The sequence below is a fragment of the Accipiter gentilis genome, chromosome 33 (assembly GCF_929443795.1).
Source record: "Accipiter gentilis chromosome 33, bAccGen1.1, whole genome shotgun sequence".
Lineage (NCBI taxonomy): Eukaryota > Metazoa > Chordata > Aves > Accipitriformes > Accipitridae > Astur > Astur gentilis.
In genome coordinates this window covers 4,075,593-4,093,353 of record NC_064912.1, presented here as the reverse complement: position 1 = coordinate 4,093,353, position 17,761 = coordinate 4,075,593, and the positions used below count along the sequence as shown (strand labels likewise).

Here is a 17,761-nt window from a genome sequence, read left to right as displayed (position 1 = left end):
TTAAGTCCTCAAATGGCTCAACTTGGTATAGGGTCATTAAGAGCCCCTGATAAAAAAAAAATTAAATATCTTTTGTGATTTAGGTATTCCCATTGTTTGTTTTCCAGTAACTACCCTGTGCTCCCACTAAACCTATTATCCAAGAAGCAAAATACCATATTTTCCATACATTCATTTAGCTCTCCAGACCTGATTACAAACCATCCCTGGGCCAGGTTGTCAACCTCAGCTCCTCCAACAGAGCACAGTTTTAAGGTGCCGCATTTCCTTCCAAATGAGAAAGCACATCTCTCCCTATACTAGCAGAGGGAAACTCTGCTGTTAGGATGAAGCCTGACAGCTAAGAGCTGGGGATGGTATTCAGCGACATGGCTGGTATCTCCCTTCTCAAACCTCAGGCTCTGTGGTCCGACCCCAGGCAAGCTGGGTTGATTTCACTTCTCTGAGCCTCTGAACTCCACACTGTGTCTGCCACTTCTTTCCTTGGCAGGATATTTGTAACTGCGAAGGAATTCCAAGCCATGGAGAAAGAACTAGAGGATGTAAAAGAAGAACTGAAATGCCTGAAGTGGAAAGTGAGACACATTGGTGAGACTGTGCAGCCCTTGGCCGAAGACAGCAAGCGTTACAACGGCTATACCTTGACGGAGCTCAAGGCAATGGTGCAGTTTGAAGACGACCCTTACAAGGCTGCACACAAGATCCTAACCGCGCTCTTCAGCGATGTCTACTTGCTACAGCACTCAGTCACTGAACAGGCCTGCAACTCCCGATCTCTGCCCAAGCCCAAAATAGACCCAGAGCTGTACACGGTGTACTGTGACATTCTGAAAAGCATATTCCCTGGAATTAGCAGCCAGACCCTGAGGGAAGAGACACAACACGTGCAGAAAAGCAACCAGAAAGAAGTGCAATAACGCCAGAGCCCACAAGATGTTCTGCAAAGTGAGAAGTCTCCGATGATTTTAGAGGGCTGAACTGTGGTACGTACCGTTGGTTGAGTCTATCCCTTTTAGGTGTGAATCATCTGTAAAGATATTGGTGAGCTCTGAGCCCTTCATGCCACTTGCCCAGTGAGACAGGGTGGGAAGGCATTCTGCATACTTCCCACATTTTAGAAAAAAATCGCCCCTTTAATGTCTCTTTCAATCTATGGACATTTCTTTGTTTCCAGCAACTACAAAGGCTGACAAAAGAATCCAGAGAAGGCATTGTATGTCCAAGCAAGGGCCTTTTCCCAGCCCCAAACAGACCAACCAACCAACCAGCATCTGGGTAGTTTCTATTTTCTAGAGTATATCATTCATTAAATGACATTACTTGTTAGAAATTTGTGCCTGTTCTTTTCTTTTCTTTTTTTTTTTTTTTGTTTGTCTAAAAATGCTTTGCACATCAATCAACAATCATAACTTGCACACGCACTGGGATGAGACCCAGGCAGCAAACCACCCTCCTCTGCCCATCTGTACCCTGGGTTGCACAGGCAGAAAACCAGGGCAGAGAGGTCAGCAGCTGCAGTGCACCCAAGCAGGTCTCCACTCCGGGTAACTGGGGGCCAGGGCGTAAAAGTGTGCAATATGCCCTTAAATCACCAAGGCACCAGTGAGACAGAGAGGTCTGCGACCTCCGCCTCTCCCAGCCTCTGAGGACGGAGCTGACAGACCAGCTCGCAGGTGTCACCAGCCGTGCTCTGCCTTCCCGCAGCCGCGCTGCTGAAAGGCTGGGCCCTTGCAAAGGCCTCACGAGGCGACCGCTGCTACGGGGCCTGCCCCAGGGGAAGGGGGCTGCCGGTCATGGAGGACACACAGGAAAATGGCCCTGGGGCCCCTTCCTCCCCGTCTGGGAGCCAGCAAAGGGCAGCGGATGAACAACAGTTTGTCCCTCGGGTTCTGCTCACAGGGCTGGCCTTGCAGCCCGCTTTGCAATGATCTGGTGAAGGTGGAGGGGTGGAGGGATGGCCTCGTGCCGTTTCGCTCGGTACCACTGGAGTATACTGCTCCCCTACCCTCCTGGTTCACGCACCCCCTTTCAGAGTGTCATTGACGCTTCTTGGAAACAGCCACTTCCCTGGTCTCAAGGTGACAAATACATCAAAACCCAGAACGTGTCTGTCCCGCGCGCTGCTGCTGCTCCCTGCCCGGCCACTGAGGATGGCGAGATGAGCAAAGGGTCACCTGTGAGTTTAGTCTACCTTTCCCTCTGCTGGGATATAATCCACTTCTTAAGCTTATTCCAAAAACAACAGGGAGGAGAAGGATAAAAACAATTTTAAAAAAAATAAAAGCAGATCATTCCTCCGCAGCTCCAGACATCTTCGGAGATGGGAGGGGGAAGTATGCTCCAAGGACACGCTGTGTACCTTCTGCGCTCTTCTGCACAAGGATATTCTGACATTTGTGTGAGAGATCCTACCTGCCTTTCAGCATGATCCATCTATACTGTTCTCTGCTGGGCTTACAAATACATTTCTTTAAGCTCCTTGTTATCAGCAATTGATTTTACTCACAAGCCGATGTGCAGACACAGGCGCAGCGCTTTGCCCACGTAGCCTCTCTGTACCACGCTACAGCCAAGATCTACAGCCACATCTGGCAAATTACCAGGTAGCTACGGCAATACACAGGGCTGTGCACAGCGCACGCCCTCGGGGCGGTCACAGCACCAAAGCAAGGGCCTGGGAAAAGGATGCGTCCCCACACACAGACAGCTCCCTTCGCAGGGGGGCATGGAGGGGAGTGCAGGATGGACGGAGCTGCTGGAGAGGCAGCGTCCCCTCCGAGCAAATCACACACCCCAGTGAGCGCTGCGGCGGATTATGACAAATCGTCTGGAAGGTTCCGTGCACCATGGAGGGGAAGTTTGTGTCTCACACAAGCATGCCCCTCCTGCAAGCATTTATGTTCTGCTTTCACGGCTCCTTTTCGGAGGACGACGTGTCCCTTTGGTTCAGACTGGTGGGAATAGGCTGGCCCTCCTCTCACAGAACTCACGTAGGCTCTGCTCCAGACTGGCTTTTCTATGTCAGACCAGACCCCCGACTCCCTCCGATCTCTCTCTTCAGCGACTTCCATAATCTCCGGTGGACACAGAATTTAGGAAAATGCAATGTAGCAATATCAATCTTCATACGTTGTATTGCCTGTCCTCTCTGCCCGTAAAATCTTAATTCAGTTGTTCCCTTAAGAACAGGCTTTGTGGCATCTCGTGTTCATGAGGCCAGGCAATATGCTCCGATTATCTCTTTTAGCCACGTTGTCCTCATGCTTCCTAGTAACAAGTTCCAGCACAGGTCTATCAATTATTTTTATTAGCCTTGCATCATCAAGGCCGGTTCTGTTCGATAGTGTCAGTTCTGGGTCCCTTTCAGGTGTCGGTGTCCTCCTCCTTCTCATTCAGTTGTGGTATGAATCACTTCTGCCCATTTGAGAGATGTGCATTAGATCTTTTACCCTGATAGTCATGGCTTTTGGCCATTCCAGTGGACCTTCCAGGTTATTTGCATCCAACTAGAGTTGGCCAGACTTGCCAGACCTTCCATACATTATTATTAGGTATCTGCAACTTCTGAGCCCTAGAGTCTGTCCCCAGTGACTTACCTGCCGCAGCAGTCCAAGTGATCAGCTGCAGGGAACCTGTGAAAAAAGCGATAGGGCATACCCACTACATTTGTCCTTTACAGCCTCCTTGCTTCCTTCTTTTCCTCTGCTGCATTTGTACCTTGAAGGCGGTTCTGCCTCTGCGAAGGTGGTTTGTTCCTAGGTTACTACATTATCTGCACTTTTGTGACCATCTCCAGTACTTGAGCCACCTTCCCTGATTTTTCTACAGGGAGAAAAACCCACTAATTTTCTACTCATTTTCCTGAGCCCTTCCTGCTGTTTGTATTCCTGTGCATTACCAAGTCCTTTCATCCTTTTACAAGCCTTAGCTTTCCTTGCTAGCTTTGCTTACCTAGGTTTGCTGGAGGAGAGAAACACAGCTGTCTTCCCACAATTCTGAAGAGCTTTGCTGCATCCAGCCTATTTTTTCTATAGTCACCCACTCCTAACACAACAGGAGGGTGAGGGCTGACCGCCTACACCTGCAGAAAGAGCCCTTCTCCTTGGAGGGCAACAAAACTGAGTCAGCATAACAGAAGACAGCAGTATCTTAAATAAATGGGCATGAAAGCAGGTTTTTTTGCTTTCACTTTCAGCATCCTGCGCTTGCCAGAAATGTGTCCTGTTACAAGCATGCTTTGCCTCAAGACTTTAGGTCTAGCTGCCTGGTATTCAGACAGAAAGGCAATTACACAGTCCCATTATTCTGACAGTTAAAAAGATTCAGCCATTGTTCTTCCTGGACAATTCATACTGATTTGTACCGTGCCTGCATTGTTCCTTAGCCCAAATAAGCCTTGTCTCCAAAATGTTATCACCTTCACTTGTACAGAGACAGACAGAGAAGGCAATCAGACACATAGTGAAAAATTAGTCTATAAATCTATGTTGCATTCCATCTATTCTCCATTAAACTATATAACTCTATTTTTTTCCTTGAACATGTACTTTCAGGTCTGAAGACCCAATACCAGACCAAATGACTTTTTTCTTTCCTTTCTTAACTATAGGCATTACATTTGCTATTCTCCACTCACACTCAAATCCAGAGATTCATTAGTATTACACTTACTCAAGTAACATGCACTCTCTCTTATGTATTCATCCCGGCATGTAACCTGAGGAGCTAAGAGCCACGGCACAGGTTGTCTTCCCCTGTGTCATCTCTAGGAGCAGATGTCTAGTCAGAAGTGCGAGGACATGAATACTTCTTCCAGCCTCAGGCGATTTGCAGTTTATACTGATTGATTGCATTAAATAAGCAACCTATTAATATTCACCATGCTGTAGCTCCGTAGGCTTCAGCTGGCAGACAGATTCTACAGCAGATAAGTTATGTTAAACAGAGGGTCCTGATCCATACTGGTCATAGAATCACAGAATAATTTAGGCTGCAAAGAGCCTCTGGAGGTCAACTGGTCCAACCCCTCTGATCAGATAGTGTTCTAGTAAAAGAAACCGAATAATAATATCTGTGCTGCAAAAACCAAACCATTGCAATACAACAAACATCTGACAAAAATAAAAAACGAAAAAAAAAAGGGAAAAAAAAAGAGAGAAAAAAAGAGGGGAGAAGCCATACAAACAACCTGCATTGGAATCACTTGCGGATCAGATCCAGCATAGGAAAATCTGAGGCTTTTTCTTCTCCCAGAAGCACTGTGCTAGGAGATCATCTAGATGGGAGCTCTCCACAGGCTGATCAGCCTGTAGAAACTTAATTTATATCTGCATCAGTGGATAAAGAAGAATAAATGGCAAAGTTTCTGTGGCCCTGTTTTGGAGGACCCTTTACTATGGTTAGGTCTACATGCATTGCCAACTCATTTTTCAGATTTCTCATTAATATCTCTAATGCGTAACTGCAGTCAAAATCAGTCACTGAATCATACATTTTATGACCTCATGCTTACCCCTTCATACTGTTAATAATAATAATACCCCTGCATAAGATGAACGCTTTTCCGCAGAAGTCCATCAGGCCTTCTGGTTTATGACTTAAAATATAGTAGAACCAGTTTTAGGCAACTGTCAACATCTTTATATTAATTATCAGCAAAATCCTAACTGAAATCTGAGTCACAAGGGCTTGGGCAGTACCATTAATCCCTTCTCCATTCTTCCTACGTGAATGCCTGCGTCTGATGATGTGTTCTCTTTCTCTATACATTTATACACCTAGTTCCTTTTGCACAGTGCAATTCAACTTTACTTCAGTAATTTTCACATTAAATCTACAGTCTTTGTTTCCCAAGGTGAAACTGCCTCCAGAGACCCTTTTCCATTTCTTATATCCATATGCTTCTATAGGTGGTTACTTTTTCACTAAGAGCTGGAGCCCTCCCCTACGGACCTCCCCTCCCCTACGGACCTCTCCTCCCCTCGGACTCTGACAGGCAAACAAGTGTCCAACAAGTCATTCCCCGATCCGTATTCTCAAACCACAAGCAGATGACCAAGGTGCGGATCTCCCTAGGGCCTTAATGCTACTCCCCGAGGAAAAATAGTGGCACTGGGGGATCCCAAAGGACTTCAGACAGAATACACAAGGACAGAACATGCATTGATCTACCCAAGTACAGTACTGAGCAGATCTTAGCTTCTTGCACATTTATTGTGAAGAGTACATTTTCTCAATGTCCCAAAGACAGTGATTAAAATACATATCAATGTCTTGCTGGGTCAGTGGGTTTTGATCAGATTTCCCATTTCATGTTAATATTCAGATGTGTTACCACCCCAGACAGATGAATAATAGGAGCTATTTCATTTCTCTGACAATATTAAACATAATGAAAAGTCTTACTATCGTCCCACATCCTTCTCCATGAATTCTGGCCACAGACAGATCTCCTGTTGGTAATGGAAATGTCAGTTTGATTCATCAGTTCGCCAACTAATCCTTACCAAACAATTTCCAGTATACAGCAAGCCAGAACCGACATTCATTGTAGATTAGTTTTTACTACTGTTTAGGCTTATACCATTTCAGGTAGCTTTGCTACTTACTCTATTTTTAGCAGTGCTTCCAGCAGACCAGGAAAGAGGCAGATCATAAGACTTCTGCTAATCTGTAAATCTGATATTATAGTTGGGACACTGAATTTATTATTATACGGCTAGATGACGACAGCAGAGATGACCTTTCCACAATGCCAGAAGTCTTATCCACACTGATCTAGGCCTTTAATCAGTGGGGGCAACTATAGGTTATTATGTGTCAAAGGAAAAACTTTTTCCCTATTAGGACAGTCAAGTATTAAAACAGATTGTTGTGCAGCCTCCACCCCGAGAGGTTTTCCAGACCGAACTGGATGAAGCCCAGTATGACCTGGTCTGACTTTTGTAAGGTAAAAAAGGTGTGTAACTGCAGAAAGCAGCCAGGGAAATTTTTGATGAATGGGAGCACAGAGCCATGAATAATAACAGGCAGGAACAGCACCATCAGTGTTTTACACTTGCTAAGCCACACTTGTAAGCAAGCGGGGCTGACAGCCGTCAGTGTCTCAGCTCAGTTCGCTGTGCTGGCTGACTCATTTTTCTGCCAACCACTCTGTACACTCCGTAAAGCTGCTGTGCCAGTGCTGCCTCAGTCCTCACCCTTTTTGATGAAAGACGAAAGCTCTCTCTTGCTCAAGATGAAAGTTCTTTCCCCAGCTTGTTACAGGCAGAAACATCTATTCTGGCAGCCACCTTATGCTGCTATCAGGCAGAAGAGAAATCTTAGTGCAAAAGGGCTCAACTGCTCCCAGTTCATTATCTTTACCACAGGGACCATCTCTTCTCCCAAGTACAATGCTCCCCTTGGGTGAAGAATCATTTCCCTGACAAACCTTCACAGCCATAGCAGCTTCTTCTGTGTTCCCCTACCCTTATGCCTACCACGCTTGCTTTCCATCCGAACCTTTGACCAGCATCTGTTTCAGGTCCAGCTGTACTGACTGGCATACGGTTTGGAGATCAGTTCAGTCCGTAACACTCAGCTGGGCTCTCACACGCTCAGGAGGCAGCAGCTGAGTACCAGACTCTTCCTGGCCCTTACAATGGCTCTGAGATGTAGCGTCCAGATCTAAACCCTCTCTTTAGCACTGCACCCACCCCCTGCTTCCCCCAGGGCCAGAAGACTTTCAGGTAGCAACTGCCTTCCTTGCTGAGAAGATGGAGATTTGGCTATTTCTAAGTTCCTTTAGCATCCTCTGACATTCTCCTCCACATGCTTAGCCCAGCATGATGAACTTTCAAAAACCGCTGTGAAGCCCCTTTTCCAGTTAGATCCAGATAAGCTAAGGAACACAAGCAACTGAGCTCTGAAACAACAGATCACATATGAGTAAGAGGGAAGAGTAGAGGACAAGTTAAGTGTATCTGTCTGGTATATCTCCTTAGGTTTATGGTTCCCCAGAACACCCAACCTCCTGGGAAAACTGCACAAAAATCTGTGCATGCTGACATTTTTGGAAGTCCCATGAGCAACAGAGCAGAGATGCACACTAAGAATTCGTGAGTTGACTTGATTTTAGTCATGGCAAAGAGACCTTGAGCGAATTGAAAGCTAAAGGCAAGATTTCACTGTGGTCTCACTGTATAATTGGGACCTTCCAGAAATAAACATCATACCTGGGGAAGGCTGCTAGCAGATCATGAGGTGGTGGTTTTCCTCTCCTAATGAGAGTCAAAGCAGTGAGCTATGGGTGGAGGACCGTGTAGTGTTCAAAGAAATAGTCCAGGCTGGGAAACTCCTACCCTGCTCATCACCGGGATGGCCAGTCCTCTCCTTCAACCAGGAGCTAAGAAAGGGAGCCATCGGCCAGAGGGTCTGTAAGCCTTGCTTTCCTTTTTTCCAGTAATTTCTAGGTCAGTAAGAAAGAAGTCACAAATTGTGAATGTTTCCTTTTACGCCTAGATCTCAACACTGCAGCACTTCACAGGGTCCCGAGCCAGGGTGACTGGAGCTGATGCTATTAGACAAGGGTGGAAAATTGATCTCTTCCCAGCAAGATTTAGAGGCCAGTCGGACAGGAAATTACTCCAGCTGGGCACTCTGTCCCCATCTCTCAGCTCTTCCTGCAGCTAGGAGATTCACTCTATAATTGCTTTCTTAGTCCACATTTTATCCTCAGCTGACAGAATTCCATTAGGGTGATACAAGCTGCGTGATAAAGGGATGTTTGTGTCTCACATGGGCTGTAAGTCATTTCTCAGCAAACAAGCAAATAGTCACAGAAATGGGCAAAGAGACACTGAGCCAGGAACCCTCCTTCTTGTGCTCTGAATACCAGGACCTCAGCACTCAAATGGAAGCAAACATTCTTCCAGTATGTTATATTCCTCTCTGCTTCCCTCTCTGCTCTTTAGAGGAGACTTGTCAGTGCACATCTCCAAAATTAACATTTATCTCTGCAGCATTTTTGAATGGACAATAACCAAGCAGGCAGACATGGAGCACCAGCACCCCTAGCAAGGAGGGCCCCATGCAAACGGGAGCCACTGTGCTGTGATCGGAGGGGTTGGTGACACCACAGAGCACAGATAGCAAGTGGCCTACATATGGGAAACTAGATGAAATGAAACCAATGCTGTAATACAGCTGAGCACATACATCTGAAAAGCAAACCAGGTTGGTCACGCCTGCAAGACAAGGAACTATGATGCTGAACAGGACTTTGGGACTGTTTTGGTAGACAAAAGGAGTGGTCTTTAAAGCATAATGATGCAGCTAAAAGATAGACATGACAAAAAAAAAGCTAAAAGGGAATACAGGAAGGTGCGTCAAATGCTCTAGTTTGCACAGTTACAGTATCTATAGTACTGGGGAAGCCATTACTAGGCAGTGTGTTCTGGAGTTCACATTTTTTGAAGAATAATGGAAGAGATTGGGCTACTTCAGTGACTCTTACCAGAAGAGCAGCTCCTGTTAGAGCTCTGCCTCCCGGATCAGCAGCCCCAGAAAATGGAGGCCAGCCTAAGGCATCCCTACACAACGTGTCTGCTCACACCACTGCTGGTTTGAACTCTAATCACTTGCTATATTCCCCAGGCCCGTAGAGAGGTGCCTCCAACAGTGAGGATTGCTGAAGCAGATAGCAGGAGGGAATGGGAGATGTTTCTGTCTTTCACAGTAAAAGCCATTGACTCAATCAAAGGGAAAGCAGACTTCATCCCCTGCATGAGCCAGAATTCAGATGTCAATACAGCACTTCACATTTGCTCTTACCTGACTTAGGCTGAGAAGTGAGCTTTTCCTGGTAATGCAAGAGGGTTTAAAGACTCAACATTCAACCTCCCTCAACCACTGATCTCATACTCACATCATCACTGGCAGCGAGTCCTGTCTCTGGTCATTTCAGTGTGTTACCTGGTGTACAAGATCTCAGTCCAATCTCACAACACCCAGTCGCTCATTGGCACTGTCAGGCTCTTGCAGATGTTACCAGTCTAGCATACATCCCTGAAATGACAGGACTGAACATCACTATGGGGAATGACCAACACACCAGGAACACAGTAAAAGCCCAGGAGCACCAGGAAATCTTACAGAAAAAGCAGCATCACCTACGCAGAATGCTGTGGTGCAATTTTATGTCCAGGCTCAGCCTAAGCCATGAGAAGAGCTCAGTTTAATTTAGCTGCTGTATGTAGTTCCTCACATAGCTCTTATGGGTTCATCCTCCAAAATGAGGATTAGTGTCCTGACTCAGTAATACACAAACTTCAGTGTCTTCTATGCTGCCTTTTACACTGTCTGCATCACTGCTTGCTCCCTTGTCCACAGACAGGTACTTCTCACTGCTGTTTAAAGTCTACTGGATTAAACCACAAAAGGCAGAAATTGATAACAGAAATTGCAGGACTTCCCAGGCATTCCAGTTTTCAGATTACACAGTGAAGACTGATAAAAACATCTTTTTTAAAGACCAAAAACTAGGCAGCATGACACGTACTTCCTCACAGATTATGTCTTTATCCTCTGCCCTTCTCAGTGTCACTGTGGGACAAACAAACTCATTTCTGTTATCTTGATCCAACCCCTTTAATGCAAGTCACTACAGGTAAAGGTGAGCAACTATGACATAAAGGTTTTTGAGTGGTGCAGAAATTGGAACTGGGCGAAAGTTTAATAATTTACATCAAAGGCTTCAGCAAGAATTCACACTAATCCCTCCTTTTCCTTTGCCATGCTTTTGACAATGTCGAATGATGTTACCGTGCACATTCTTGCTGAATTACTCTTGCTGAAACTGTGCCTGACATTGACTGAAGTGCTCCGTGGGGATTTTCTTGATTGCATGTTTACTCTTCCTCTTTTCCCTCCTGTAAATGCTAGTCTGACATGAATGTACTTGTGACTAGTTAGTTAAAAAAAGGTGAAAAATGGAATGAAACTTTTTTTTTTTTTTTAAACCCCTGATTCACTGTGGAAATGAGTCAAGTATCTATGTTTGTGTACATAGGGCTGACTAGGACACTTAATTATCTTTGGTTATATAAAGGGTCATTACATCTCGGCTCCAATTAGGAGGGCAAATGCTGACATCTCCCCTAGAGATTAGTGAAGTATTTTCTAAACATTATGCTACTTTCTATATATGACTGACTAGACTCAAGGACTTCATTAGGCCTTGCCTTGGTGGCGTATGTCATCCCAGAGCAGAGCGCAGGCTGGCAAACCCTTCTTTCAGACAGAGACAATGCAGGGGAGGATGTTCCACAACTTAACAATTTTCTGGAAATATTTTAAAAACTTTCATGGTCTTTCCACAGTGTGGCAATTGTGGGGAATCTCTTGAATGAGTAAAAGGAACTGCTAGGAGAGTCTGATGGAAGGTACAAGCCAATACTCTCTGTGCCAGACCAGCTGCCCTGGATACATTACAGATTTCCAGAGGCAAAAGGTGTGAAAACTGGCTGCAGTTACCAACTGACCGGTAAGGAAGAGTTGGTGGCAGAGAAACAGACAATAGAGAGAACCGTGACCCATCTGAGCTTGACCGGGTATTTTGCAATACTTTACAAAACCTGGACTTACCTCAAAGGCTTAGGGTTGAAAAATCATTAGTCCATAACATAGGACTTGAAATGCTCCAGACAGATACTGAGAAGACAGATGAGCATAGACAGTACTCTCCCCCCTCATACCTTTTCTGATCAATAAGAAGGATGCTATTCTGTGCCAGGAAACATGACGGATTTCATTTATCTTCACATTCAATGCAATTTTCTCAGAAGAACAAACAATGCGACAGGTCTCATCTCATCTAGAGACTGCCTACATGACAAATCTGTGATTGTGCCTTAAGTCTTAAAATCCTTGCTGTTATAGCCTCTCCTCTTCCAAACGCATACATTTATATCTGTTCTTAGCTCTACCAGTAACCACCCTTGTAGCTTCTCCTCTTTTTCATTTTGGAGTTGCACATGATGGTTATCTGAGAACACAAGGGGAGACAGTTCTCAGAACGACAGAGGGTTCTTTTGTCAGTGCAGTTTGGGAAGAGCCTTTCAACAAAGTACAATATACTCACACTATTTTACATTTAGAAGTAAAGTGTTTTGTATTTAGTACAAAATACATTTTGTTGCTCCATCAATACACAGACATCTGGGAAATGCATTGCTATCTTGTGTCTTTTCAGTTTAGCCAACACCAGTTAAGAAGTATGCTTTTCATAGGCAATATACAAGATATTGCACTCCTGACTCAGTACAGAACAGGAAACAGAACATTTTAATTCTGTATCAGGAGCTGCAATAGTATATCTCTGTTTCATGTCTAAAAGTATATACTGACTTCAGAGTGTTCAGTTCTCTCTGGAAACAATGAGCGAGTTCTAAACAAGAAAGGAAGAATCTTCTATGGAAGAGATTTACAGGTTGTCACAACCGACAAATTTTCAGTGAAAAGTACTTTTGCATAGCTACAAATCCTGCAGCATAATTATTTGGTTAGAGGTTTTGTTTAAATGACTACATATACAGAGTACTTTGTGTTTAAAAATGCGGTTTACTCCTTCTGCTAGTTAAAATGCATTTACCATTTGTCAAAAGTGATATGTTGCTGGCCACAGATCTGGTTGGTGCAGCACAGAGGTAAGGCCTCCTCATTCATATAATCAATTCAGGCAAAATAGGAGAAAATAGCATTGCTCTGTAGCAGGAGGACTCTGAAGAATGTGTAGAGCGCCTGTTAGTGGCATTTCAGGCAAAACACCTATTTTTCTTTTTTTCATGGTAGTGAAATAATGAAAGAAATAATTATTTCACTGCAAAAGATGAAAGAAGTGACAGCTGAAACCTACTTATTAAACCTTGATAAACCCACTTCCTGATGTCCATTTTCTAAAAGCATTCAACACACTTCTGCATGCTCCAGATATCAGAACCAGTGTCAGCCCCTAGAGACAGCCATGGCATCAACACAGTGGCAGCCCAGAAATCGAGAGGTAAAGAATATTTCCTCTAAGTGCTTTTCCCAAAGAACTATTTACAGGCATCAGAAACAAAGCAGACACTTCCTTCTAGCAAGGAGCTTCGTGACCATCCAGCTAGGATTTAGGAATTAAAGTTTGAGAAATATTCTGAAAGAGCTCTTGTTATAAGCATCCTGCTTCACCCAAGTTCTTGGTACATGGCAGGAACACTTGCCCGCTACCAATAAGGTTCTCACTCACGCCTTTATGTTCCTTTCTCCCTGGATTTTCAATTAAGAGAGGAGGAAAAAACAGTCAGACAGATAATGACAATTAAAAAACCCAGAAAACTGAATTCAGGCTTTAAATTTCATTACTGAAGAAAAGTTCCTGTAGCAAATAAAACTTCCTCTCATAAGACAGGAGATGGTTCAGCAGCAGCAGACACGGAAAAATCTTCCATTTGGATGATACATATCTTGGAGATCTAGATTGCAGTTATTTAGGGTCGGATGTATTCAGGACTTTCCAATGTTATCTTTTCCTCCTCTGCAGTCCTTTTTCACATATGCAGGTTTTGGGACGCAAAGCTGTTAAAGAAAATCGAGTACTGTTTTAAGACTGTACCTGTATTTACAGTGAAGCCACAGACTGAAATGTGGAAGGAACATGCCCCATCTCTCCAACCCAGAATGAAAACTAAGCTACTCTTCTCAGTAATGATTCTTACATTGACAGTGAGTGCTGCCAATTTTTTCACAGTCCTGTGGAATCACATTCCTGTGGAATCTGGTCTGAATTCAGTGTTGACACTGTTCTGAGTAGGAGGTTGGACCCTCCCTCAGGAGGGGAACTGTGAGGTCTCCTCCAACCCAAATCATTCTACGAATCTGTTATCAACCACTGCAGCTGATACCAGTAAGTAGTCCAGAGGATACATGGGGCGGATGGTGATAGGCAATCCTCAACTGATGACTTCAGAGGCGTTGTGCGTCCTTAATGCTTGGACAATAGATCTGATGGCCATGACGATGACAGCTTTTCTTTAGTGGACATAGGGTATGTCTGTACTGGAACCCAGGATGCCATTACAACAGGCACAGAGATGTTCAAAACACTTTTGACACAGCTAGCGCTAATATAGTAATAACTTTGAAGCTGTATTTGTACAGGCAATGGCATTTCAAATCCTTCTCCAACACAACTGTTATTAAAAGCCATCAAATAATTTCTGTTAACACTTTCTAGAGGAACTAATTGGAGAAAGTGTCATGCTCAGGAGAGAAAACCAATCATGAATATACCAGCTTGGCTGAGAATTTGTAATGTATTTAGGGAGCTATTCTGAGTAATTTACAATGAATGACTGGGAATTTTCAGACTATAAATACAATCTACTCTTTCTCCTTGGGAAAAAAAGAGGTTGTCTTTTTAATTATCACTTTGTAAGAGAAAAGGCCAACCAGAAAGACAGTGGGAAGAATAAAGTCAACATGTTTTCCCCCTTGTTACACTTACTGTGATTTTGGATTTGCTTGAGGAGTAACAAGCAGCTAATCATGACACACATATGCATCATCTCAGAAGCTGCTCAGAAGGCCAGTGGGGATGCAATGAGCCTATTATTCCAAAAGCTATCTATGAACCTGCACAATTAACAACAGTGTTCAGTTTATCTTTGGTCAGTTTCTTTCCTGAGGACTTCTCTGTGTGTTGGTATAAGCTGTATCATCCACTTAAAGATTTAGATATAGAATAAAAATCCACCAGAGTATTGACATTCCTGGTTTGCCTTCCTATGTTAGAAAAAGTAGAACTAGATATATGAAAGAGGTGTAAGTCTCTCCACTTTTCCCAGTTTAGCTCTGTAACAGTGTTCATTATCCAGCCCATCTCTGTAGAAAGTGAGCAGAAGAAAACTGTAGAACACAGAACTAACCTGGATCAGCCGCAACCTGTTTCTTCTTGCTGTTTGTGACAATCTCATTTTCATTCATCATTCGTACATCCTGATCTCCCACATGATTGCTGAAAAGATTCAAATCAGTACAATAGCCAAAATAATCAACATCGTGAAAAGTTATGTGTCATGAAAAAGGTTACCAAATAAGTTATTTAGGTCCTGGAGGCTCAACAAAGCTATGAAACACAGCCACATTACATGAGACTATCTAGAAAGGAAAGGCATTCTGTCTGCATCCACCTGAAGGACTTCTTGCCAGTTTTAATTAGTGGCATTCATTCAGGCACACATTCAAATATAAGTAGCATACTCACTTACAATTTTCTTGCTTGCCTACACAGCTTGAACCACATTAACCAAAGTGAGATTTTAAATCAGTGCTGTACAAAGAGGGTATAAAAATCCATATATGGAACTTAACAGTGTCTTGTAGTGTTGATATAGCATTATTTTAAAATTTTCTGAACTAAACAAAACTAATTTACTGTGACAAATTTTGTTTGCAGTCTGCTGCAAAATTTTAACAATTCCTTTTTGGGAAAGTAGTAATAACATCAAAGTTAAATTAAACAAATTACAGAAAAAATGTGAGCTGAATTGAAAGTTAAAGAAAACATCACTAATAACATCTCCCTTTCACACAGACAAAAACAAAACATCCGTGCCTTTGGAAAAAAAAGTATATTTTTCTTTTCTCTACAAATACTGCACAAAATAGGTTTCTATTTTTGGAGAAAAATGTAATGTCTCTCAAGCTGTCAGAGTGAAAAAGGAGAACCAATACTGAAGTAAATCAGGACTTGCACTATTGATAATATCAGACTCAAGTTTGGAGTTCATAAAATACTGAACAGTGACATGTGAAAGAGAATAGGCCAAAATCAGAAGTAACAATATATAAAAGCTGAAGAGTATTTTTAAATTGGAGGGATATTATCCAGCATGTAGTAAGGGATTTGTCTTCTATTGCTAAAGTACCCTATATTTTAGTATGGTAGTAGGTGAAAAAAAGGAAGAGAAGATTGCAAAACAGGCTAAGAAGAAAGACCAGGAGAGCTCCTGCACAGAGGAGCTTCTAGAAGAGAAGAGACTCGGCATGTTCTTGACTGGAAAATAGCTCATGCAGTTTACATGCTCACCCTCTTAAAACTAAATCAAAGGATATATGTCTTATAAATATGTGCAAAGGAGGTTATGTGGAAAAGATCTAGGATTACAGCTGGTGCTTCTCTGCTTCCAATAAAATGACTTTACTCATAGAAAGATGCTAACCTAAAGCAAGTAAAGGTTAATTTCTCCTCCTCCTTTTTATATCCCACTGAAAAATTTCTCAAAACTTGTATTTTCTCAGGACATTTTCCTCTCAGTAACCTTTTCATTTGAAAAATTGTTTACCTCCAACTTTACCATGACAACACAGCCACTTGTACAAAGCCATGAGTCTAACACAATACATCCAAACAATAATAATTTATTTCAACATCTGATAGTACCAGTGGCCAAGAGCCAACGGTTTAGAGAAACACAGGAACACAAATCCTGTGGGCAAATGTGAACTTCTGTTCTTAACCAGGACAGCTTACGTTCCTTCCACTTATTTCTAAATACTTGAATATTCTTCTGAATTAATTATGTGCCATTTTTGAATGCAAAACTGTCGCCTTTTTTTCCCAAGTGATGTATGTGCAAGACATTCTATTTGTTAGCTGTGCAATGTATAAGAAGGTGTTTATTTCTATAAGCTTTCGATTTTTCACTTTTCAATCTCATTTAAAATAAATTATTCTTTCAATCTTTATTTTCCTTGCTAGGGACTGTTTTTTAGACCCTATCAATCCTGACTTTCTAAATATAAGTGCATTTTTCACTGCATTTCATCACATTTTCTGTGAGATTGCCAACTTAGTGGTTTCGAAGTGTCATTCCTCTGAATGCAATTCATCTCTCATTTCTGAAGTTCATTATTTTAGACCATTTATAAAATAGTAGAATTCAGGTTCCTTAATTAGTACCTGTGCCAAATCAGAGGACTTCCTTTTCTTTACTTTTGATGTTTGGTTCTTTTTCATTAACTTTCTGGGTGGTTTTTTTCCCCTCCGTGTAATATAATTGGGATTTATTATTTCTTCTCTAAGGAAGCCTAACTTCTTTCTTTTATTACTGTAGGCTTCCATGAAAACATATGTAAATATGAATCATGAATCCCAGTAACTGCTAAAAAAATGCTTACAAATAAAGCTGGTAATTTGATCCTGTTACCTAAAAAAATATTGGTTATTTCTCATTAAGTGAGGCTGAGTATGCTTTGGAAGGGAATTTTCTATAGCAATATACATATTACTGACATAAGTCACATAAAAACATTTTGTGAAAACAAGATTCTTTCTTCCGATCAAGATCCACTCACATACCTAATAACCGTTCTCTTTTCCTGATGGCAAATCTTCTCATCATCTGTAAAGAGAATGGTATGATACGGGACCACTGGATCACAGGTTGGTAGGATGCCTGATACTACATGGTTCACCATATCCAGAATCCCATTGTAGACAAGCAAGTCATCCACCAAAAGCTAAAGATATTTAAGAAACAAACAAACAAAACATCCAGAAATCAGGCATCGCTTTCAGCAGTGGTCTCTATCAATTACCTAGAAATCATTTTGCCCTATTTGTTTCACAAACGGTCATTAGTTTAGCTTTTGTTCATTAAAACTTCCATTTCTCTCTATTCACTGCTGGGGTTTGATTTTTTTCCCCCCCAAATTTTTGTCTTCTCACTGATGTTTCTAA

General features: G+C 42.6%; 2 protein-coding genes across 11 annotated transcripts in view; one reads left to right on the top strand and one right to left on the bottom strand.

Moving 5' to 3' along the window:
- The window catches only part of GSG1L (GSG1 like), a 58,380-nt gene extending 57,092 nt beyond the window's left edge, over positions 1–1,288 (top strand). For all 3 annotated transcript variants that reach the window (XM_049791514.1, XM_049791516.1, XM_049791513.1), the window contains one exon: positions 491–1,288. In XM_049791514.1, the coding sequence (XP_049647471.1) occupies positions 491–917 (427 nt within the window). In that variant the 3' untranslated portion in view covers positions 918–1,288. The remainder of the gene's footprint in view (positions 1–490) is intronic.
- Positions 1,289–7,265: 5,977 nt separating this feature from the next.
- The window catches only part of KATNIP (katanin interacting protein), a 69,887-nt gene continuing 59,391 nt past the window's right edge, over positions 7,266–17,761 (bottom strand). For 5 of the 8 annotated variants that reach the window (XM_049791501.1, XM_049791500.1, XM_049791504.1 and 2 more), the window contains 3 exons: positions 17,381–17,541; positions 14,946–15,034; positions 11,711–13,596 (listed from right to left, as the gene is read on the bottom strand). In XM_049791501.1, coding sequence (XP_049647458.1) covers positions 13,541–13,596; positions 14,946–15,034; positions 17,381–17,541 — 306 coding nt within the window. In that variant the 3' untranslated portion in view covers positions 11,711–13,540. Of the gene's footprint in view, positions 7,277–11,709; positions 13,597–14,945; positions 15,035–17,380; positions 17,542–17,761 lie in introns of those variants that run through there. The other 3 variants (XR_007504546.1, XR_007504545.1, XM_049791506.1) reach the window with 3 other exon arrangements.